General features: G+C 38.7%; 1 protein-coding gene across 2 annotated transcripts in view; it reads right to left on the reverse strand.

The window, feature by feature from the left end:
• Window positions 1-26616, reverse strand: part of HTR7 (5-hydroxytryptamine receptor 7) — an 82962-nt gene that overhangs the window by 6058 nt on the left and 50288 nt on the right. Inside the window, exon 2 of one of the 2 annotated variants that reach the window (XM_006211046.4) lies at window positions 1986-2747. In XM_006211046.4, coding sequence (XP_006211108.3) covers window positions 1986-2747 — 762 coding nt within the window. Of the gene's footprint in view, window positions 1-1980; window positions 2748-26616 lie in introns of both variants that reach the window. The other variant, XM_072971584.1, reaches the window with a different exon arrangement.

A 26616-nucleotide genomic window follows, 5' to 3' on the forward strand; every position in this document is an offset into this window, starting at 1 on the left:
TAAAATCTCCAGCTCAAAAACATTTGATAGCTCTTCACTGCCACAGGCTGAAGTCACTTGACAAGCAGTGCTGAGTAACAGTTAAGAGCACATGCACTGGGTGATTCACACCATATCCACCACTTAGGGGCAATGTGATCTTAGGTGAGTTACTTTATGTCTCTGAGCCTCAGCTATTCTTTTGAAAATCGGGGATGCCAGAACCCCTATTTCACAGGTAGAATGATGTAGGTGTTCAGTAACTGTTAGAAATCATTGCTTTTACGTATTGTCTATTTTGTGTTGAGCACTGTACTAGATTCTGCAAACAGGATTTTGACTAAGACCTAACCCCATCTCTGAAGGAATTTAGAATGTGGTCCTGGTAGACAAACACTAGTGGTCAATTGAATAAGAATCTTATAGGCCTGGAAAGATCCCTGGGGATATAGGTTGCTCACAGTACATATTCTGAAACCTAAGATTGTATTCTTTAAAAAAAAAACCTTTTTAACTTTTTGCTGTGAACAATATCATATGTACAAAAGAGTGTGTATGATAGAAGTGAAAATAAACACCCATGAAGCTTTTCACAGCTCAAGAATTCTCATACCTGTAGTCTTACAACTAGTTCTTAGGACAAGAACTGATGACCTCTGGCTTCCCTCATCCATATGAGGAAGCTGTTTCTGCCTCCTTCATCCTGGTGACAAGTCAGAGAACAGGCTGAGATCCTTGAGGTTTTCAGAGTTATCTGGAGTGCACCCTAGTCTGGAGCCTCTGGGGTCTACTGCAGTGTAAGTGCGTCTGGACACTTTGGGACCTTCCTTGGCAGGGCTGTTCCCTGAGACAGCTGAGAGCACAGAGGTAGCCGTATCCAGCCTGATGACACATAAAGGCAGTCCAGTGTATGGAGAGTATACAGAGGTACGGCTCATAGGACACAGGATCTAGACCAGCGTTACCGCCAGCTCGCTGTGGACAGACAGCTCACTCTCCAGGTCCCAGTTACCTCTTCTGTCAAATGAAAGGACTGGACAAGATGACTGGGGCGGTCCCTCTCAGCTACAGGGGTCTGTGGTTCTCTGGCCTGTCCCGGAGAACCAGGGTCTGTGAAGAGGAACACCACCTCTTCTCTCACGTCCACACTGATCTGCACCCTCTCAACAGCACCTTCCATTTCCTCCATCCAGTCTCTTTCCTCTCAGCTTTCAAACATGAAGACGTCTCCTCCCTCTCCAGTTTAAAACAAGATCTTCATGTGACCTGCTGACTCTGCTATATTAGCTCCTTCCTTCTTTACATAATGCCACTTTCATTCTGTTTCATGTGAAACTCCCATCTCCCTATCACTGTTGGCCCTTGGCTATCCTTTTCCAGACCCAGCACCCTTTTGTAATTGCTTCTCGAAAAGTCACTAATGACTTTGACTTCCTAGACAAAGTCAACAACTCCGTACCAATTCCCAACTCCTAAAGATGATGGGGAGCACTTTCTGAAAGCTCAGTAGCTTTCAGGACGTTGCGCCATCCTGGCATCTCCCCAGACTGACCACTCCCCATTGTCTCAGACAGCTTCCTTGGCCCATGTGAATTTGCCTCCTTCCTCAAAGAGTTTATCAGTAAAGGATGAGGTCATCAAAAGGATTTTACTGGATGTAAGAGTAACAGCAATTAAAATGATAATGTTACAAGAATTGGAGATATAAGGACCTAATTTGGATGGTATTTATGGAGAAAGGATGAAAAACATCACCCTCCTTGTCATCGATGCCATTAGCTGCAATTCATCAGCAAATCGGTCTTCTTCCAGTCCAACTGAATACCCATCTTTGGCTTTCAGAATTCGATTGGGTGGAAGTCTGGAGCCTACGGGATTCTGAATCTGATGTGTTTAGTAGGAAATAAGCTAGCTGCTGACTCAGGAAGCTTTCTGAGACCTGCTTCAAAAGGAAGTTCCATAGAAGGGTTGGGGGAATAAGAGGAAATAGTGATAAATGACCTTACAGCACAAGCTCAGGCCTCTCGGGCCTCTCAGCAAGCTTCAGGGCCTCGTGCATGCCTGCAGCCGAGAGCTTCCGGTTGATATTCCGGTACTGGCACTGGAGCAGGCTGCGGTAGGTGGTCCTCAGGTCCCGGTTGAAGAAGGCATAGATAAAGGGGTTAATGAGAGAGTTTGCATAGCCCAGCCACAGAAATGTCCTCTCCACCCACAGCGGGATGCAGCTGCAGGCTGTGCCACAGATGAAGGGTCTGGCTGTCGAGAGGAGGAAAAATGGCAGCCAGCACACAGTGAAGGCTCCGACGATGATCCCCAAGGTGGTGGCTGCCTTCTGTTCCCGCTTAAAGATGGAGATGTTTTTCCGTTCGTGCTTGAGGAGTCTCGAAAGGTTTGCACATTCCTCCACCTCCTTCTGGAGCTTTACCATGCCGTTCAGGGCGATGACGCTGTCCGGCTCCTCCAGACGAGGAGGGAAGCCGGGGAACTTGTGCTTGGCAGCACTCTTTCTGGCTGCCTTGTAAATCTGGTAGTACATGAAAAGCATGACAGACATGGGGATGTAAAATGCCACAGCGGTGGAGTAAATTGTGTAGCCAAAATCCTGGCTGATCAAGCACACCTTGCCATCGTTGATGTTCTGAGCCCAGCCGAAGAGTGGCGGTAAAGTGATAGAGGCGGAGAGGAGCCAAACGGAGAGGATCATCTTGGCCATGCATTTCCCGTTCTGTCTCACAGGGTACGTTAGCGGCCTCGTGATCCCCAGGTACCTGGAGAAGTGGATGGAGAACACATGATTACCCAGATCACAACGCATCAATGGGGAAGGACCACAAGCCGGGTGCCAGGCTTTACACCTAGTAGCTCCCTCACAACAGTCCTTCTAAGGAATGGGATCATTATTTCCATTTTGCAGAAAGGTACATACTCTAAGGCTCTGAGAGGTCACATTTTTTTTTTCCAGGTCACACAGTCAGCCAAAGGCACTGTAACCTAGCAGGACCCTATCGTCATCAGTGACCATATGCTATTTGTAATTTTGTATAATAGTTTAAATGGCTTTGCTCATGCTTTTGTTGACCAGGGTTAGGCTGGAGAGGAGGGGAAAACTTGGAGGATCCGCCCATCCTCCTCATTTTGCTCCCGACACCTCAGAGACAGCAGTTGGGTGCTTTGCTCATCTTGTTCATAACTCACCCTAACTGTGCATGTCTGCAGTTCCATTTAGTCCCTTGTGGTTTCTTTGTATTGTTGTCCCAGCCTGCTCAAACACTGCAGCAAGAGGTCTCAGGCCTCAGCCTACCTAAAATGCTACAGGCATTTATCAACCCGACTTTAAACTGCACAAGTTTTTCTCTAGAGCAACTTTTCCACAGACCCCTTCCCAAAGCACCTTTGTTCGAGGCCCAAGAATACCGGAAGAGTTCCCGAGCCGGAGATGAACATCATCTCCAGCAGAAGAAAGGGGACTGCTGTAGCTGCAACAACAAGGACGACTTTGCAACCGTCTGTTACCCTGCAGGTGACCTCTGTGGAAACCAGGGCTGCCCCCTGAATGCTTGAACTTTTACTGTAAACCCCCCTGCCTTCTATCCCCGGCAGGCTCACAGTCTCGGAGGCATTAGCCCACTGTGACCTCTGCTGCATGGCAAAGAAATAAAGCTGCCTTTTCTACTTCATCTGAAACTCTGTCCTCCATTCTCAGTTCAGTAAGGGGGATGTGGAAGCCAAGTTTCAGCAACAGCACTGCCAGCATTCCCTCCAAGAGCCCCCTGCCTGTAATGCTTGTCCGTTCGTTTTTCATACCTTGTAGCTTCTCACATTCCATGTAGTCAATACAGTAAAGATTCAATATCCACCCTCCCCCCATGACCACTGCCACTGAAATCAGCCAAGAACAAAATATCACACCTGATATGGGATGTGACACATCTTTGTGAATTAGCCAGGGTCTGCCACACTCGGATAGTATATACCCGCTGATCTCCTTCGTTGTCTTAATGCAGACCAGCTTTTAATTCATGCTAACTTCCCCTTTGCCCTGTAGTGAAAGCTCTTCTTTAAGATCACAGAGATTTACAAGATAGTTAGGAAATCCTAGGGTTTTGGAATGGAAAATGACCTTTTTTTTTTTTTTTGTCCACCCCAGAAATGTCTCATGCAAAAGAAATGTCACAGGAACAATCTAGAAAATAAAAACAGCCTGTCTCATCTCTCCAGTTCTAAGGAAGACCACATGGAAGGGCACAGTTCTGAAAAATATGAGGCAAACCCAACGTTTTCTCTGTGCTTATTTAGTTCTATATAGGGAATAAATATTTCTCTGTCTCTGTTATCAAGGATTTATAATGCAAAAGAGACTCAGGAAACACAGAAAACATATTCAGCAAGACGTTCTGCCAAACGCTTAGCAGTTTTCAGCTTTCCAAATCTGTTTTCTCCTCTGTATTTAATGGTCTCTGCTTCTATTTGGGGGAGGATTCACAGAGCACTTGGGAAGTCCAGACAGGTAAAAGCTAGCCATTTCGTTGGGCTTTTTACTTCATTGATGTATATAAAAGATACACTCCTGCAACACGAAAAGGAAAGGTACAGAGAAACCCGCACTTACCAACATGTTCTTTTCTGAAAGTCTGTTACTTCATAGGTTGGAATTTTAAAAATAATTATCTTTGTGCTAGAAATACCCTCACATGTTATGCTTAAATTATCCCACAAAAGTGGCAAATCAGGCTTTCACAGTGAAAATTAGAATCAATGCAACACTCACAACAAGGCAGAACTGAAATATAGTTAAAAAAAAAGAAAAAAAAAGAATAAGCCAGATTTGCTTATTCATGAAGAATATTAATTCATTTCTTCAGCAAATATCAATAGAGCCCTTTTTATATGCCAGATGCTGTTTTAAATGTGGAGGATGTGGCAATGAATAAAAGAGACACAAATCTTGAATGCAGGCATACAGGGAAATCCTGCAGGGGTGAACAGGAGGACTGAGCCCCTTGAAGATGGTGAAGGGACTCCTGATCCCTTCCAAGGATGCAGGTGTCAGTGGTACCAGTTCTCCGTTTCACTTCCACCTTCCCTTGTCCTTGATAAAGTTGACCCACAAGCACTATCTCTAGGTTTGTCAGCTGCAATTACGGTTATGTTTTGGCTCTCAAAGAGAATGAAAGTGGAGAAAGAGGGAGGTTTTCCTGAGAACTCAAGAGTAAGAGTTGAAAAGGAAGGGAAAAGAGAAAGGAAGTAGGGAGGAGGGAGCATGGGAGAAAGAGGGGAAAGAGAGCGGAGGAGGGAAGTGTGGAGCAGACTTTGCCTTTTGTGTAACTGTCTGAAATTATGTGAGTTTTAAGCTATGGGGAAAATCATTTTAAGGGGACAAAAAAAAAAGGTAGATAAGGAAACCCCTGAAGACACAAGTCAGAACAGACTGGAAGCTCACAATCTAACTGATCCCTGCCCTGGGGCTGAAGGCAACTGTTCCACTAAAAGTCTCCCTCTCTTTGGTTGGTTCCGGAGCTCTCTGCAACTCTTTCCTGCTGGGATGCCTTTGCAAGCATCTCTTTTTGGAACTAGTCCTTGCTCTCTATCATCTCCTATGGATGGAGGCTTTTGGCTCCTTCCCAAATCCCCCAAGCAGCCTTTGCCAGGACTTGGACTTTGATTACCTTCTCCCTTTGCTGGTAGCCACAGTCATAAGCTGCTTGTTCCCAAGCCTGGATCTGGCTTCCAGGATACTAGACCAACCCAGGTTTTGAGGTCCAACAAGAGGTTAGTTCATATAGTTTCCTAGGTGGCCACCAGATGGCATTATCAGACCATCTTACACCTGCTTACTGGGAGGTTGGGATGGTGGGTTGTTAGAGCAATAGGTGTTTGCTAGAAGGAGAAGGAAGTAGGATTACTCACAACGAGAAAAGAAATTATGTTGTATTTGTAAGGCTATACCAAAAATAGCAGGGCTGGAACTCACAACCTAGTAAACACCTATTCTTGAGGAAGTCAATTCAGTTTTCCCTTCCAACCTTCACATTTTCAATACTTAAACAAGGACTTACATCTTCAGGCTTAATTATACCTAGCCTTTCTCCTGCTCATATAAATAATATTGACCCCACAAAGATTAATCCTGAGAGACTGAGTACCAAAGGACATCTCAGAATATTAAATAATCTCATAAGAACAGCATGCTTATTCATTCTAATATATTTAGTCTGACTTATATTACATTTCAGTGATGAGAATTGGCCCATACTCAGTCCTTCCTGGATATACAAATTATATTCCATGAACTTGCCTATTTTAGGCTCCATTCTCTAATGGCCTCAAGTCATATCCCACAGTAAAGAAGTTATATTTTCTTCTTCAGTTTCCTGGCAAGACTTTTGAAGGGTAAAGTCAACTGAAAAGATGATTAGGAAAAAAAATATGAGTGCTCATTAAAGTGTCTGGAAATAAAATAAATAAACAAAAGTCAACAGCTTTTCAAAAAAACAATTAACAATCATAAAATTCCATGGAAGGAAATAATTCCATCCACAACAACAATCAAAAAATAAAATATCTAGAAAAATCTCTTTAAATGGCCAGGGCTTATATGAAGAAAACATAAAATGCTACTGAGAGACCTAAGAGAATGTTTGAATCCATGAGAAAAAAAATTTTTTTTATATAAGGAAACCCAGTATTATAAAAGTGGCAATTTTCCCTCAATTAATCTAAAAAACATTATATAACTTTAGTTGGAAACCCTAGTGTTTCTTCTGATAGATTTTTAAGTTCATCAAGTAAATATGCAAAATAGACAAAATGTGAAAAAAGAAGGGATACTTATTCTATTGAAAAATAGTACAAAGCCACCGAAATAAAAACTCAGTAATAATTATTCAGAAATGGACAGATCAATAGGGAAAAAAAAAGATCCTAGAAGTACATTCAAAGATATAAAGGAATTTAATATCAGAAAGTAGGTCACTTTAAATCAGGGTAAAAGATTAGATATTCATAAAGTCTGACAACTAGCTAGCAACTGGGGTAAAAATAAGCCTGGCCTATCTTTATCCTTATTCAAAAATAAATCCCAGATGATCAAAGATTATCATGTAAAAAAATTAAACTAAGACTACTATGAGGAAATACAGGTATTTCTGCAGTTCTGCCAAAGGTCATTATTAACCATGATACAAAAGCTTGAAACTATAAAATGATATTTTGACAAGTGTTTGACAAAAATTTGATACACACAAAAGAAATGATATTAGTTTAATTTAAAAGTCACTATGTACAGAGTTAAAAGTCAAATGTCAAACTTTAAGTCCAAAAGCAATAGCCCACTATTCACAGATCTCTTACAGGTTAGTGAGAAAAAGACAACTATCTCAATAAAAGTAGAAGCAATTAAACAACGAAAAAATAAAAATACCCAATAAGCAATTGGAAATATATACAACTTCATTAATAATTAAATAGTTGTAATTTTAAAAATAATGACAGAATTTTGGGCCATTTGTCAACTTTTAAGAAAGACAAAATTCAATATTGGGGAAGTGTGAAAAAACAAGTGCTCTATCATTTTACTAGCGGGAGTTTCAACTGAGTTAACAGTTTCAGAGGGCAGTTTGGTAATTAATACACATCAGCATTTGCCTTTTGGCTCAGTAATCAGACTTCCAGGAATCTGTCTTAAGAATATAGTTGTACAAGTACAAAATGATTAATGTGCAAGGATGTTAACTAAACACATAATAGAGATGAAAAAAGATGCAATCTAAATATCAATAGATTATAGTGTGTGTAAATCATGTAATCATTGAAAGTTACGATGTACATATCTGTTTACTGATATCCAAACAACCAAAAAGCGGATAGAAAACAATGACTAGTCCTAAAGGACAAGTAACAGCATATATTATTTTAATCTGTTTATGTAAAGTTAGGTATTTGTATGAGTATGTATGTGGGTGTGTATACTGAGATGTCTAGAAGAATATCTACCAAAATATTAACAGCAATTTTATCTGAGTTGCAGAGATTCGAAAAATCTGGTTTTAAAAAAACTAGAAAAATCTAGTTTTTAAAAAAATTAGCATAAAAGAGAACTATTAAAATGTATGTTAAAAGGGGGGGGCATTTTAATTCTAAGAACAAAATAAAAGATTTAAGCAGATTTTGTGATTCCTAAGTCACATAAGTGATTCTGCCAACAGAGATGATCTGGTTCATAAAATCTTTAAAAAGCTGACAATTAAATCTTAGGTTGTTTTATTTGATTGGCTTTTCAAAGGTGTTTTATTACATTCATAAGTTCACACAAAGAAAACAGAACTCACTGGCATTTAAAATCCCATAATTACTATATAAAGTAATATTGCTATTCATGGCAGTGTTTGTCCAAATTATAAATTCATTCTCTCCAATCTTGTATAGTATAAATCTTACCTTTGAGGAAGAGGGGGAGAAAAAAGCAACCTAGATTGATTCTAAATATTCCCCAATATGCATGGTTAACATTTATCACACTAACATTTTCTGCGCACTGTTAATCAGAAAGTGAGGTGCTTATAAAGCCTTCAGAATTTAACTTTAAAATGCATACAAATGTGAAAGTACAGTAAATCTCAGAGACAAAGGCACCAAAGTATTATATAATTGAGAAATGAATGCAACTCACATTAGGGGTTCCATTAAAGTAGGGGTTTAGAGCAAAAGAGGATTAGGGAGTTACAATCCACATGGGGAGGTATTAGAAAGCAAATTAACTCTGCTGCCTATCTTCCATTCTAACTGTACAGAAATTATAGCTAATGGTTAATTAAATGGCTTCTCCTGAATTATGCTGCTATAGAATAATAATTTAGACGGTAAAGGAAACCAGGTAGAATTACTCTGAAACAGTGTTTTTTGGAATGTCAAGCTTGAAAAAGGTTGGCACACTTAGAATATCTCTTCCACAAGACCTGTTCCCTTCCAGTAGGTGAAATCCACTGCAATCTCCAACCTACAATAGTGGTTCCCCAAACTGTCAGATTATCAGAATCACCAAGAAGCTTCTGAAACATACAGACTTCCAGGCCACCATCCACAGATTCTCTTTCAAGGTCTAGAGACTCAGGGCTCTGTATTTAGGATGGATGATTCTGGGTCTTTGGCCCATGAACTCTTAGAGTAACTCTCCCTCATTCAACTACAAAGACTTTACACTTACTGTATGAAGGACTTGACTTTTATTTTATATATTTCATCTTAATGGTGGGCTTCCAGGTTGGCCTAACAAAATCGCCATGACTCATATGTCCATGATCTCAGCTATTAGCTCTATCTCCCAGGACTGTGCTAAATGTAAATGGAGTAAGCATGTCTTAAACAAGTTGTTGATTTTTTTAAATGCATAATGCACAAAAGGGTTTTGTAAACCTTTCTGACAATAAGAAATAAGAATAAATATTTTTCACAATAAAAAAATATATTTTCCACAGTCACTCAGTACAAACATATATATTTATATATATAAATAAGAAATTGATGCAGACATACATGTGTACATCTAAGACGGCATATAGATGTAGATATAAATGCATATATTTATGTATATGAAATTGAAACAAAAGTGTTACAATACCATACTTACCATTATAACTTGCAATTCACTCTCTTCTACTGAATGCTATTCCACTTCAGATTTTTTAAATGCTGGTCTTAATGCACTAAACTGATTTCATGACCCTATAATGGATCATAACCCAATGTTTGAAAATTACTGGCCTTCAATAAACACACAAAAAGGTGTTAAACATCATGATTCATAAGGAAAATGAAAATTAAAAGCACACTGAGATACACCAACATACATCAGAATGGTTAAAATTAAAAATTATAATGATGATGACAATAATAATAAAAAATTATAACGCCAAGAGTTTTATGAAGATTTGGAGCAACTGTAACTGTCATGCACTGCTGGTGGGAGTGTAAATTGATGTAGTAACTTTGGGAAGCCATTTCTTAACATCTACTAAAGCTACTAAACACCAACTAAAGCTAATATGTGTGTGTATGTGCATATAAACGTATGTATTTTCTATAACCAAGCAATTCTTCTAAGTATATAATGAAAATTCATCAAAATGCATATAAAGGAATGTTCAAAGCAGTACTAATGGTAATAACCCCAAGTAAAACCAATCCATTCCAAGAACAAAGTAAGCACAATTCTACAATAGTAGAATGGGTACATAAATTGTGGTATATTTACACAATGAATTCTATAAAACAACAAGAATGAACCAACTACTGCTTAATGCATCAACATGGATGATTCTCACAAACATAACACTGAGCTAAAGAAGGCAAAATCAAAAGAGAACATGATGTCCCAAAACAGGCAAAACTAACACATTGTAGTATAAGGCAGAATAGTTGTTACCTTAAGGGGAGAGAGGATGTTCTGGAAATGTTCTCTTTTTCAATCTGGATGTGTACATAGCTATGTTCATTTAACTGAGCAGGACCCTATTGTCATCGGTGACCATCTGATACCTGTAATCATGTTTGTAATTGTTTAAGTGCATAAAGGTTTAAAGGGCTTTTCTCATGCTCTTGCTGACTAGGGTGGGCTGGAGAGGAGGGAGGCTTGGGTGGTCTGCCCAACCCCCTTGTGGTGCTGCATGCAGGGATCATGCTCAGTACCCTGCTCTTGCCCCAAGTCCCCGCCTCTTGACCCCAACACCTCAGAAACAGCAGTTGGGTGTTTTGTGCATCTTATTGTTTATAACTCACCCCAACTGCTTATGACTGCAGTTATTTTTGGCCCCTTGTGGTTTCCTCATATCCTGCTGTTAGAGCTGTAGGTCTCAGCCTGCAGCAGGAGGTCCCAGGCTTCACCCTGCTTAAAAGGCTAAGAGCATTTATCAGCCTGATCTTAAACTATACTTTCTCTCTAGCACTCTCTTCCACACACCACTTCCTATGCATCCTTTATTCTGGGCAGAAGAATATTAAGAGTCCGAAAGGTGGAGGTGAACTATATGACCAGCAGAAGGTAGGGGACCACTATATCCGCAAAGACAAGAACAACTTTGCAGCAACTTGTTAACCTGTATATGATCTCTACGGAAACTAGCTCTGTCCCTTGAACTCTTAAACTTTTACTAAAAAAACTCCCTGCTTTTTCTCCCTAGCAGGATCACAGTCTCAGGAGGCATTAGCCCACCATGACCTCCTTTGCCTGGCAAAGAAATAAGGCTGTCTTTTCTACTTCATCCAAAACTCTGCCCTCAAATCTCAATTCGGTAAGCAGGGTATGGAGGCTGTGTTTTGGCAAGAAAGTACTTTTAAAATATTCATATATTGTTGCTACATAATTAATGACCACAATTTAGTGACTTAAAATAATACCAATTCTGCAGGTGTTCTCACAGTTCTGTAGGTCAAAAGTCTGGACACAGCACAACTGGGTTCTCTACTCAGGGTCTCACCAGGCTGAAAGCAAGGTTGTGGCTGGGGCTGAGATGTCATGAGGCTCAGAGTACTACACAACTCACAGAGGTGGCATCTTCAAGCACAGTATTAGAGCATCTGGTGCAGCTCTCCACCTCTCTGATCTTTAGCCCCTCTTTGAAAAGGGCTCACCTGATTAGATCAGGCCGATTGACATTCAAGGGGAAGGAATTATACAGGGCATGTACACCCAGAAAGGGGGCCATCTTAGAACCTTGCTACCACAGATACTTGGTGATAACAAAAGCCAAGGATACAGAAAATTTCCCACCAAAGGAGCTCAGCAAAGACCTATTTGCTACCTACTAAAGTTGAGACAAGCCTTCCAGTAAGACTAATCTTGTCTGCACTTTATCATAAGGCAATGGTTTTCTGCTGGATTCTTCTGTCATTCAATGCAAAAACATAAGTGTTCTCTTACTATCAACTTAGTTATTTATCCACCTACTATGTAAAACTCTTATGTCTATTAAACACTTTCAAAGGATTTTTTTAAGATAATTACAGAAAGTAAGGAAAATGAACAATGGAGGAGATCAATAGTGACCCCTCCATTATACTTGGTGTTAATCACTCCAATTATATCTGAACTTATAACAGATTCTGAATTTTCCCACCAAAGAATTTTATTCTTCAGGGAAAGAGAGAAATGGAAAGGCAAAAGGTGACTCCCCAAATTTACCAACAACAAGAAAACAAAGGAATGGCATAAAACCTTGGCTAAAAAGTTCAAAGATTCCAGGAAGGGAAAATGTGTATATTTTCTGTTGTATGGTTGTACTTAGTGGCTTCTAATCACACCTCACCCAAGAAGCAGTACTGAAGAAAGAGGGTAAGTGATAAAATCCTTAATATTCGGACTCACACCGTCCTATTTGGAGAGAAGCAAACTGAGGTGGTAAGAAGCCAATCTAAAGAAAAGTAATGAAAAACCATCAAGAACAGAAGCCCCAACATATTATTTCAGCCAAGGTATGAAGACCCACCAGAATTTATCTTTCAGGACACTGTGCTGAACTGAACACCAGGGTCCAGAAGGGGTAGGCCTTAGCTTAGTGGAAAGTGTTCTGGTATAGGACACTGAATAAGAATTCAGAATAAAGAACAGTCCTCCATTAAAGGCTACACTCAGCTGTAGTGACGTCTACTCCCTTCCCTTCCCCCAGCCCTCCACTTTCAGGTTACGGAGAAGTGGACACAGTAAATAGTAGCCTAAAGGATAAAATTAACTGATATCAAATAGGGCTGAATATCAAGGAGAATTCAACCACATCATGTCAGAACAAACAGTAAGCTTTAAATAACCCATGAATGGGCAAGATGGGGAAAAAAATGTTACCACAACTACACAAACCTGCTACAAAAACAACCACAGTGAAAGAAGAAAGCAACAGAACATGCACTGGACTGTTGAAGACCCAAGTTCAAGAAGAAAACACAACTCTCAGACAAGAAGCAGCTTTCTTACAGATAATTTTCAAGGTGAAGGACCTTAACAAGTATATGTCATTAATGAAGCAGAGGCTCAAAGATGAGATGTTAAAACAGTAGAACAAGATTTAAAAAAGGGACAGTAGAGTTAAGGAAATAAATTGAGGCCAAAACACCACCAGTGCAGATCTAATAGATACATTAGAAGCAGCTGGGAATAGAACAGACACACATGAAAAGCAAATCAATGGCACAAAGTAAAGGCTTAACGTAATAATAAAAAAAAGAGGGAAAAACTTACTCAAGCGACTGAATAAGATTGCAGACATACAAAAATAACACAAAGTGCTGCCAAAGGAAAGAAAGAATACAACAAATGTAAACAACAAAATGTAAATAGAGGTGCAACATGTAAAATGCATACAGAGATATAATACAGAATATATTCCTTAAATCAATAAAAGAGCTGAACATTATGATCAAGGGACACATAACACAGTTGGAAAAAGTGACAGAATTATTATCAAGAAGACCTATCCAGGCAAAGTCTTTGAACTTCAAGACATGGAAAGATGTATGCAGGCATCTGAAATGAAAAAAGGAATCAATTTTAAAATTTCATCAAAAAAATACTTAGGAATAAACCTGGCCAAGGAAATAAAAGACTATATATGGAAAACTATAACGTAACGATAAAGGAAATTAAAGATGATTTAAAGAAATGGAAAGACATTCCATGCTCTTGGATTGGAAGAATTAATATTGTTAAAATGGCCATACTACCCAAAGCAATCTACAGATTTAATGTGATCCTTATCAAATTGCCCAGAATATTTTTCACAGAACTAGAACAAGTAATCCTAAAATTTATATGGAATCACAAAACACCCAGAATTGCCAAGGCATTCCTGAAGAAAAAGAACAAAGCTAAAGGAATAACCCTCCCAGACTTCAGACAGTACTACAGACCTACAATAATCAAAACAGAATGGTATTGGCACAAAATAGGACATGTGGGTCAATGGAACAGAATAGAGAGCCCAGAAATAAACCTACACACTTACAGGTAATTAATCTTTGACAAAGGGGGCAAGAATATACAATGGAGAAAATACAGTCTCTTCAGTAAGTACTATTGGGAAAACTGGACAGCCACATATAAATCAATGAAGTTACAACACTCCCTCACACCACACACAAAACTAAACTCAAAATGGCTTAAAGACTTAAATATAAGACAAGACACTATAAACCTCTTAGAAGAAAAACATAGACAAAACATTTTCTGACATAAATCTTAGCAAGGTTTTCCTAGGGCATTCTACCCAGGCAATAGAAATAAAAGCAAAAATTACCAAATGGAACCTAATTAAACTTATAAACTTTTGCACAATAAAGAAAACTATTAACAAAACAAAAAGACAACCTATAGAATGGGAAAAAATACCTGCAGATGATGCAACTGACAGGGGCTTAATTTCCAGAATATACAAACAGCCCATACAACTTAATAACAGTGACATACACACAAAAACAACCCAATCAAAAAATGGACAAAGGAAACATTTCTCCAATGAAGACCTACAAATGGCCCTTAGGCACATGAAAAAATGCTCAATATCACTAATTATCAGAGAAATGCAAATCAAAACTACAATGAGGTATTACCTCACACATGTCAGAATGGCCATCATTAAAAAGTCTACAAATAATAAAAGTTGGAGAGGGTGTGGAGAAATAAGAAACCTCCTACACTGTTGGTGGGAATGTAGTTTGGTGTAGCCATTGTGGAAAACAGTATGGAGATTCCCTAAAAAACTAAAAATACACTTATCCTATGATGTAGCAATCCCACTCCTGGGCATATATCTGGACAGAACTCTAATTCAAAATGATACACACACCCCAATGTTCATAGAAGTACTATATACAATAGCCAAGACATGGAAGCAACCTAAATGTCCACTGATAGATAAATGGATAAAGAAGTTGTGGTATATACATATACATACAATGGAATACTACTCAGCAATAAAAAAAGAATGAAATAATGCCATTTGCAGCAACATGGATAGATGTGGAGATTGTCATACTAAGTGAAGTAGGCCAGAAAGAGAAAGAAAAATACCATGTGATAGCATTTATATGTGGAATCTAAAAAAATGACACATATGATCTTATTTACAAAACAGAAACAGACTCACAGACGTAGAAAAACTTATGGTTACCAGGGGGAAAATGGAAGGAGGGATAAATTGGGAGTTTGGAATTTGGAGATAACTACCTACAATATATAAAATAGATAAACAATAAGGTCTTACTGTATAGCAAAGGGAACTATATTCAATACCTTGTAATAATCTGTAATGAAAAAGAATATGAAAAGAAAAAATCACACACACATATATATACACATATGTATTATATATATATACACATAAAACTGAATCACTATGCTGTACACCAAAAATCAGTGCAACATTATAAATCAACTACACTTCAATTAAAAAAAAAAGAAATCAAGAAGTAAGGGGAAAAAAAAAATCAAACTGATTCTCAACAGCATCATTCCATAACAGAACATACTACAAAAATGTCTGGAAAGATGTAAGGGCGCAATAAAATTATACCTGCTATTTAAGATCATGAAGTCGACAAGCAGACATTCTCAAACATGAAAGAATGTGGAGGGATACAGTACCCATAAAACCTTCTCGGGGAGAAAACCAAAATTCACCAACCAAAAGATGAATCAAATTGAGGAATTTAAAACCATGATTTTAAACGTGGTTCCCACTGAACCTGTTTAAATGTAGAACTAACACCTGTGGGAATCAGAAAAAACAGAACATAAATTTTATTAAGTAAAAATAATATAAGTCACAAGAATCAGGAGCTGAGGGAAATGGCATATGACACAGTGTTAGAATACTAATCGCATCAACTGTCACAGTAGGGGACAATTGATATTGCATAACTACATCTATATCCACATAGTTTATATAAATCCAACTTCTTGATGGTTTTCATATTTTCCCCATAATCGTCATACAATCTTTTAGGAACTAATAGCTCTAAAGTTAACAGTTTTTAAAGTTCTTACTTCCTTCTTTTTCATTTTATTTTTCTTCTTTTAAATTCAAGTAAACTTAGCTTTAATATTTTGTTAAAAAAAATGACATGTATAATGCGATCTCATTCTTATAAGTTTTTATTTACCAACTTTCCACCTACCTGTCTGCTGAATCAGCCAACCAGACAGCCAGCCACCTTCCTAAGTGGACATAGCATAGAGAGACATCTAAAATGATGCTCAACAAATGTTAGCACTGTTTTTTTTTTCTCTGTATACAGAGAGTTTAGATGATTTGTTGCTTTCATTTGTATTTTGTATTTGTATTTTTAAAATTGCTTAAAATTTTTTATAACAAGCACATGTAATTTTCACAAAAAAAATCGATTATTTCTCTAAAACACTGCAAGGCCCTTTTTAAAAATAATGATTTCAGCCAGTAATTTCATTCACCTGCCAGCTGGTCCTTTATAAATCTCTCCATGAACTTGGCAAGCTCAGAATTAACTGCTAATTTAACCATATTCAATTCCTCAGAAATTTCTGAAAATTATCTGTACACTCTAAGTTCTCACTGACTTCTTGGGTTGTGAAGTAAATTCGGGGAGGCAGCCAGTTCTAAGCACCCTGCCAGCATAGTCTCCTAATGTGCTGTGCTGGACTAAAGATGGCTGTGTATACTTTGCCCTCTCTCTTTGAGAGGTAAGCTCTTCCCCTCCCCTCATTCTAAGCTAGCCTTGTAACTCATCTTTACCAACAGAGAGTGGGGCAAGTGATGCTGTGTAACTTCCGACGCTGAACCTTAAGAGGTCTGCAGCTACCACCCTCACTGCTTGGAAAACTCCCTCTTAGAAGTCTACCATGCTATGAGGAAGCTCAAGATAAACGTGTTAAGAAGGAGAGTGCCACGTCGAGGAGCACTGGGTCATGGACACGAGTCAGACGTGTTAAGTGAAGACTTCTTGAGCCTTTTAATGCAGCCTAGACACCAGCTGTGTGCAGCCAGGTGAATAATCCCACACAATGCCACTTAGCGTTAACAAATCACCTGCATGAACTCTGCCCAAGTTTCTGACCCAGGAAATTAGCAACACTAATAAATAAAAATAAAGTTACAGGGTGGTTTATACGCAGCAATAGATCATTGAGACAGAATAATAAGGCCATATTCTCCTAACTAGCACATGATCTTAGAAATGGAATTTGCTGGCAAGTACTTCACCTCGTTACTGGGAATGAGTCTGTCCAGCCCTACTGCTTTACCTTTTCATCTGCAGCCCCTAAAAGTGAGCCATAAACACTAGTGTTTGAAGCAACTCCAAAATTCATTCCATGCCTACTTTCACTTTGACTCCATCTTGACTGATCCATTTATTCTTTCAAAGACTGTATTGTAAGTATCTGCAACGCACTAGGTACTGGGAATACAGTAGTGGATAAAACAGACAAGATTCTAGGAAACTGACAACCTGGGGTGGGGCGGGGAGACAACTTATAAATAAATAAGTAAAAACATACAGTAGGTCAGATAACTGTAAGTGCAACAGAGGGAAATAAGTGCAGGGGAGGGGACTGGAGAGTTCAGGGTGGGGTGGGGGCAAGCTGCAATACAGATTTACATTGTGATCACAACCTCGAAACCCTTTCACCTCTACCTCCCAGGCTAGGTGTCCAGACCTCAGCTTTTCCTTGAAACTTGAGATCAGTATGTTCTTTTAGGTTGAAGATCCCCATAATCTCAAGCAGGAATTTCCTACCAAGTTTTATTCAACAGAATTCAAATGTACTTAAAGAACACTGACTGTGGGCCTTGGCTCTCTCCCCTCCTATAAGGCCTGGCTTCTAAATTATTTCTTTCTCCATCCCCTCTCCCCCACCTCTCTCTTTTCAAGGTTACAGGTTTATCCTGCTTCACCTACCAACATAAATGTATGTGTGGGTGGCATGTGTGTGTCTACTGTGTGTATATATTATATTCCAGTCAATCTTCCATAGTCCTCATTCCCTTTCACCGCAGTTTTATGGAACATCCTGTCTATCTCAGCTGCTTTTTTTCCTACCCACCCACTTCCTTCTGATTCTCCCAATAATCTGTTTTCCACATCCATCGCTAGAAAGCAGTTTACGAGGTTACCTCCTTTTTAGCCAATTCTATTTTTTTCATTTTCATTTCTGGTAACTCTCTATTTCTCTTCTCCCTGAAATGTGACTGCAGACTGCCCAGTCTTTCTCAAAATGCCCTCCACTCTGAACGTCTGTGCCATTGCCTTCACTCACTTTCTCATCTTAGGCTGCATGGAGAAGTGCCATTTCCACATAGTGGGCTAGCTGATATTCAAGATCAAAGAAAATGAAAACAATTTAAACTTTGCATCAGGAGGATCTGGTTTGAATCCTGGCTCTATCTTTTTTATGAGCTAAAGTATTCTGAAAAAAGGTACTCAGCCTTCCTGAGCTTACTCTGCCTCACATATAAGGAAGAGGAAGAGTGTCTATCTTGTAAGTCACTGTGACGATTACATGAGAACATGTATGCAGTTAAGGCTTTCACCCCACCCTCCTCCTAACACTCAAAATATACAGCTGACTATGACTTCCTTCCCTTAGAACTCCATTTTAAAGAAAGGAACAGGCAAATGAGGCTGTAAGCTGAGTTGATCCAATAAGAGGATAAGAGGGCTGTAATGCAAAGCATCTGAGAAAGGAAGTAAGGCTACAGGATGGTTACTCCACATACAACAGAGCATAGCAGCACAAGGTCGATGTTTGTGGCATCCAGTGGTATGACTGCTGGCTGGACCTGAATTGGTGAAGTGGCAGTATGAATGGTGAAAAGCAGACAGAAGCAAAGGATAATTTTGAAACAGTGTCAATAAAACTTGGAAACGGTTTAGCAGGGATGAGGGAAAGGGTAAAGGAGGAGTTACAGAAGCTCATCAGTTTTCAAGCCAGGGTGATAGGGAAGATGGTGGGCCATTATCTGAAGTAAGCAGTTCTCAATCCACTGTAATCCACCAAGAGGCCTCGGAGAAGAATCTTGCTGGGATCACTGATGACCTCTCTAGACCCAGTGGACATTGCTCCATCCTCATCACACCTGATAGCTCTGCAGCCCTCACTGGCTCCTTCCTGAAACTCTTTCCTTGGTTCAATATTGCCACACTCTCCGTTTTCCTGCCCCTCTACCATCTCTTGCCAGATCTTCTTTGCTGCCTTGTCCTCCACTAGCAGGCCTCTATGTTTTGGAATTCCTCAAAGTTGGGTCCCAATCCCACTTTCCTTCTAATTCTATATTCCCTGGTTGTCAACTACCAGTGCTTCAAAGACCTCGGTTGGCTGATGATCCCAAAATTTGAATCCCCAGCCCAGGCTTCCTCTTGGAGCTCCAGACCCACAAATCCAACTGCCTCTTTTGCATCTCAACTTGGATATCTCTAAAGCATCTTACTTGCTCACTCCTCTGTTCAACAGACTTTTACTAAACACCTTCTTTGGGTCTGGCACCATCTCAACACGTCCAAACATAACATCATCTCTACAAACTGAGCCTCCTTCTATTTCCCCAACTTCATGAATCCATTAAAGGATGTGGTCCAGAAACCAGGGGTCATCCTTCTCTTTCATCATTCCCCTCCCAACTATTTACACAGCCCTGCCTATTTTACCTCCTCAAAATCCCTAACACCTGCCCACCTCTGTCTCCATTGCTACCACTCTAGAATCATTCTCTCTCTCTGGATTACCACAACTATCTCTAAATTGGTCTTTCACATCTATTCTCCTTCCTAATCCATTCTCTTCAAGCATCCAAGGTGATCATTTTTATTTTTTAATGTTAATTTGTTAACACCGAATATGTAGTATTTTCACATACTTCAAAATTTTAAATATAGTAAGTTGTATATTGAGAAGCCTTACTCCAAACCCTATTTCCAGCCTCCTAACCTCCCCGCCTAATATATGTATCACTTTTATTAGAATCCTGTGCACTCTTCCAGCTTTTCTTTGTACAAATGCAAGCAAGTAGGAAAATATGTTCTTATCTTCCACTTTCTCATACATAATACAGCATACTGAATATACTGTTTTGCATTATTCACTTAACAATATATCCTCAATACATGTAAAACTGAATCACTATGCTGTACTCCTGAAACTAACACAACATTATAAATCAACTGTACTTCAATAAAAAATTTTTAATAAAAAAAGAAAAAAGAAAATAGAAAAACCAAAAAAATATCTTCGAGATACTTTCACACTGGTGCATTGAGAGCTCCCTCGTGCTCTTTTAGAGCTGCATAGCATTCTGTTGTGGGGCTTAGCCATCATTTTTTATCCAGTAATAAATAAATTCAGATGGTACAAACAACATTCTTTCTCAACATATCCACAAATCAAGGACATTCATACTTCAGATACAAACACCCAGGCATATAAAGGATGAAATAATTCCAACATCTTCTTGATAATATGAACCCTAAAACTTGGTGGCCACCTGTCCTTCAGTTGGCCTTTGAAGAAAAGGAAAGATGCTGTCGGCCAAGGCTGCTGTTCAGTCACTCAAGGCCCCACTGACAAAGGGCAAAGCATTGATGTTTCTTCCCAGTAGCCAAGAACACTCCCATTACCTGGAACCCAGGGCCACAAAAAGTGTCCCTGAGCCATCTTGGCAGAAAAGACAAGGAAAGTTTCTTTAACATACTTCAAGTTGCCGCACTATTTGAAAGCGCACATCATTTTACTCCTACTTTAATCATAACCTGCACAGCAGTCTAACTCCAACAATATTCAAGTTTTTAAAAAGCATATAAAAATACGGCACCTATAGCTTTGGGTAAGACATCTGTCTCTGTATTTAATACTTTGAAAACACCATTTCCCCTCAAATGAATTGTATGGAAAATTACAAATTAATTTTACTCTATGCTCTCTTTTCTGCTCATTATTGTTGATAATTGTTAATTAATTTGCCCATTTCTATTAATCTTCCCCCAAAGAAATCAACTAGCAAATATATGTAATCTTGAAAAGCATATTATGAATGCAAGATTATGCATAATTTCAATGTGTTTTCTTTCTGAACTAAATTTTTTATCACATCTAGGCCTATCACAAATGTTCACATATTTCCACTGAAATAGAGTAGAATATAAATCAGCATATAGTTACCAAAACACATTTTTTGGTTTCAAGTTTTAAACATAACAAGCCCTAAACCTTACAGCTAAATATAACCAAATACAGACTTTAAAACAATTATGAGAACAATGAACAAAAGAAGTTTTAGAATTAGGAGACCAATAATATAATACAGTCCAACCTAGAAAAGGAATTTTAAAAATTAGATTCTAAAAACCAAAGCAAAAATAAAACCAGAACAGCAGAACCAGTTGACAAAATGCCAAGCGTTGGTACCTTGAACAAAATGAATAAAATTGAAAATCTCCTTTGTGGACTGTGAGATGAGAAAGAAATGAAGAGAGGAAAGAAATAAAAAGAGAAAGAAACTACCATGTAAAAAGATCAATAACTTCCAAAGTAAATTAAAACATAAAACAAAGAACTAAGAAAAACCTTTTGGTAAGAACTGTAAATCATTGTATCTTTGAAAACTGTATTTAGAAAGGCATCTCAATTGAAAACTGATGACAAAATTATCCTAAAATAATTCAGTAACCTCCTAAATTCAGATGATATTAAAACAAATTCTCCCCTCACCAAAAAAAAAAAAAAACCCCAAAAACCCACATCATAGGAGCATCATTTGATTCTTATTTACTTGTTTAAAACAGCAAATAGATATCAAGTATTGGGTTGATTATACATTCTCATCTTCCATTTTACTCCTTTATGTTCATATTCTTTAATATTTTCCCTTAAAATGGCATTATCCAGTATTTTGACATAATATTTGAAATAATATTCAGTACTAGTCGTCTATCTGCACCATTACAGAGTCTAACAGCTTAGATGTCTTCCTCCTCTTCCAGAGAATTTATCAATAAGAGATGGAGATTTTCCCCCTCTTTTTCTTTCCACCTTTAGCAAATTAACCACTAAAGAACCACAACTGTAGTCCAGAGGCTGTTTCTACTCTGTCTTTTTCCCCTTGGTCCCTTTTTACATGACATATCTTTACACTAAAGCAAAAACCTCCCAGAATTAAAAATCATAGCTGATAAAACTTCCTTTCTACTTGTAGGGAGAAAAAAATTATGTTCTTTTTATACATTTGTCTGCCCAGAAACCCACCGTGCATTGTGTAATATGAATGAAAAAAGGCATATGTTTTCCTTTTATCCTCAGAATGATTATCCTAAAAGGAAAAGAATGGAAAAAAATAATTCTGCCTCATGTTTTCATAGCATTTGAATAATACTAGCTGATATTTACTGAGCATTCAGCATGCCAGACTCTGTGATCAATGCTTATTCACAGCATTAGATTCAGTCCCGGTAAAAACCCGATATTGGTAGGTATTATCCCCATTTTATAAATGAGGAAATTGAGGCTCAGAGAGGTTAACTTATTCTCCCAAAGTTACATAGCTAATAAAGCTCAAAACTGGGTTTCAAACATGGGTTTTTCTGTCTCCGGAGCCTCCTCTTAACCAATACACACTTTTCTACTTAATCATTTACAAAGCACACCCATATACATGGTCTAGTATAATCCCTGTTTTCCATTTATGTTGGAGAATCATTGAAAGTCTAATTGGAAAGAGCTTAGAAGCCCTGACGTTCTCACTTAGAGCATCCCTAGCTATTTTCTTTCAAGTATACAATGTGGTGCTCATTTCTGGTGTACAGCATAGTGATTCATATATATATATATAATTTTTCATATTCTTTTTCATTATAGGCCATTACAAGGTATTGGATATAGTTCCCTGTGCTATACAGTAGGACCTCGTTATTTATCTATTTTATATATAGTAGTTTGTATCTGCTAATCCCCATTTATCCTTCCCTTTCTTTCCCTTTTAGTAATCATAAGTTTGTTTTCTGTGTCTGTGAGTCTCTTACTGTTTTATAAATAAGTTCATTTGTGTCCTTTTTTTTTAAGATTCCACATAAAGTGACACAATATATTATTTTTCTTTCTCTTTCTGGCTTACTTCACTTAGTATGATGATATCAAGGTCTATCCATGTTGCTGCAAATGGCATCATTTTATTGTTTTTTATGGCTGAGTAGTATTCCATTGTATAAACATACCACATCTTCTTTATCCAGTCATCTGTCAATGGACATTTAGGTTGCTTTCATGTCATGCCTATTGTAAATAGTGCTGCTATGAACACCGGGGTGCATGTATCTTTTTGAATTAGAATTCCTTCTGGATATATGTCCAGGAATGGGATTGCTGGATCATATGGCAACTCTATTTTTAGTTTTTTAACAAACCTCCATACTGTTCTCCATAGTGGCTGCACCAAGCTACATTCCTACCAATAGTGTAGGAGGGTTCCCTTTTCTCCACAGCCTCTCCAGCATTTATCATTTGTGGACTTTTAAATGATGGCCATTCTGACAGGTGTGAGATGATATCTCACCATAGTTTTGATTTGCATTACTCTGATCATTAGTTATACTGAGCATTTTTTCATGTGCCTACTGGCCATTTGTAATGTCTTCACTAGAGAAATGTTTGTTTAGGTCTTTGCTTTTTATTAAACTCATACTCTGACAGAGAAGTCACAGTTGCTTAAAGCAAAGAGCTACACTGTCAGATAGCTGCAAGTGTTTAAAAGTTCTACATTAACTCTAGGACAAATGCACCTTTTAATGGATTCCCCTCCATGAGTATTATTCTTTTAGAGCAGCTAAGACTAATTCTTAGTGTCTTCTGCATGACAACTATTCAAATGACTGCACACATTTATGATCTTTTCACATCTCCTGTTTGGCATTGGAAATGACAGAACTCTGAACTTGTAAACAAGAGTAAGCAAAAAGGCAAACATAATGGCTCACAGATAAAACAAGTTGAGGTTGTGCTTCAGGCATGTCTTGATCCAGGGGCTCCAATGATGTTACCAGAATCTGGGTTCTCTCTAACGCTCATCTCCATACCCATCAATGTGGCTTAATTCTCAAGCTCCATGTATGGTAATATGGTGCCCAGCAGTTCCAGAGTTGTATTTTGCAAGGGTCAATCTGATTCAAAAGTGTGTGCTCTCTCCCAGCAGACTTGGAAAAAGTCTTCTTGTGTTTTGTTGTCTCTGATTGGTACATACGTCCATCTCTGAACAAATCATACAGGCCAGGAAAAACACCCAACACCCAATACTGGGCCAGCCACTCCACCCAAAACACATGGAGTAAGAACAGGGGAAGGGATCGTTTCCCAGATAAAAATAACAGTTGCTCCAAGCATTCTCCTTGTTTTCAGTAGAATCTGTCAGTGATCTTGCAACATGACTACGGAATTGAACTCAGGACTACGAATGTGCCTGCATCAGCATAGATTACAGGAACAGGGGAATCATTTTTGCACATTTCTGTGTTATAATTCAGGTTTATATAATGATATTGGTAATTCAAGGTATTTCTTCTTTTTTGGAGTTGTTCTTCCCTCAAGTACTGAGTGCTCAACTTGTGCTAATTGAGTCCCAAGCCTATTCTTCAGGGAAGTTCGACAACAGTATCTCTTATTATGACTTCTGCACTTTTGTCTGACAGGTTTATAATTTGGAGGCTGCTTGACTTGAATTTTGTTATAGTACAGTTTGATACATTTGGCTGAGGGCAAAAAAATTTTTTTCTTCAGAAAAAACATCTCAAAATGGCCTAAACAATGAGGATGACTTATTATCTCCCCAAACAAGAAGTCACAAAGTTGGCCAGCCCCGAGATACGTATGCCAGCCCAACATCATCATCAGGGACTGGGTTTCCTTCCATCTGTTCACTCTGCCGTCCTCAGTGTTCAGACTCTGCAGCTCCACGGACATGACACGGTCACTGCCATTCCAAGCATCGCACACAAACCGCAGAATTCTGACAAACTGTTTCTTCATGAGCATCTCTTTTTAAGCAATAAAACCCTTCACAGATGGCCTTCCCAGTGGCCCTCTGCTCCCAGCTCTCCAGCTGGGAAACACATCACATATTTATTCCAAAATCAGAGAAATACGAGACAACCGTCAATGGTTTAGTGAAACATGGCCACGTGTAGAAGAGGGAGTGCCTGAACAAAGTAAGGTTCTTTTAACAAGGAAGAAGAGGGGATGTGGTTGAGGGGTGCACAGCAGATGAAAATTGCAATTATTCACACTCTTCTCACCCCAGAAATAGATCTCATTAACATTTGGGTGCATTTCCTTCCAAACAGCCCCCTCCTTTTCTGGTAGCTTCCCTTAAAATTTGGCCATTCATTCATTTGTTTGACAAATATTTATTGAGATCCTACTACTCCTCATGGCTCTTCTAGGCAATGGAAACGTGGTGATGACACAGGCAAGGAAACAATCAGATACCGTGTTTTCAAGCTGTGGTAGGTGCCAGATAGGGGAACTCAAAAGGGATGGAGAGCAAGGAGGGTGCAATGGGAGAGATGAGACGGTGAGGTGAGGGCAGGCTGCTGTGAGCAGAGACCTGAGAGAGGTGAGAGCTAGACACATGCAGATCCAGAGAAAGCGAGTCACGTGCTAAGGCCCTGGGAGCAGCACACGACCATATCCGAGAGGCAGCCAAAGGGCCAGAGGGGCCAGCACGGGGAGAGCAAGGAGAGATGTAAGGGATGAATTCAGTCAGGAACCAAACCTCATGGGGCCTGGCAGGCCGTTACGAGACTTCCAGTTTTTTGCTAGGTCAGCTGAGAAGCCCTTGCGGGGCTGAGCAGGGAAGACAGGGCCTGACTTACGTATCATGGTGTTTACTTGGCTGCTCTGTGGAGAAGAGACTCCATGGAGACCAAATTCTAGGAAGCAGATTTTTTTCAAGATTTTCTGACAGCTTTTTGTTTGTTTTTTATTGAAGTATAGTCGGTTTACAATGCTGAGTTAATTTCTGGTGTACAGCATAGTGATTCATGTATATATATATTCCTTTTCTTTTTCATTATAGATTATTAAAAGGTATTAGATATAGTTTCCTGTGCTAGACAGGACCTTGTTTATCTATTTTATGTATAGTAGCTAGTACCTGCTAATCCCAAACTCCCAATTTATCCTTCTCCCTACCATAACCTTAAGTCTGTTTTCTTTGTTTGTGACAGTTTTTAATTTCACTTTTTCCTCATTGACAAGAAAACAATGCTTTCTATTCACTTTCTCCTCTATCTCTGAGAGTCTGTTTCAATTACTTGTTGGAGACCAGAACTGTCGGAGAGAAATATATAATGTGAGCCACAGATTTAAAGTTTCTATTCAAGAAAAGAAGTAAAAAGAAATAGTGAGTTGAATTGCTCACCCATATTTTCTAAATTACTCAACACACATTTTCTAAATATTATAATTTCCACCTATAACAAATACAAAAAATTTATTAAGAGATTTTCCAGTCTTTTCCCTGTAAAAAGCCTTTGAAATCCAACATATATTTTACACGTAGCGCACATCACAATTCTCACTAACCACATGTGGTTCCCGGCTGCCATATTAGACTTGGAAGTTTGGGACAATGGTTTCTACTT

The sequence above is a fragment of the Vicugna pacos genome, chromosome 11 (assembly GCF_048564905.1).
Source record: "Vicugna pacos chromosome 11, VicPac4, whole genome shotgun sequence".
Taxonomy (NCBI): domain Eukaryota; kingdom Metazoa; phylum Chordata; class Mammalia; order Artiodactyla; family Camelidae; genus Vicugna; species Vicugna pacos.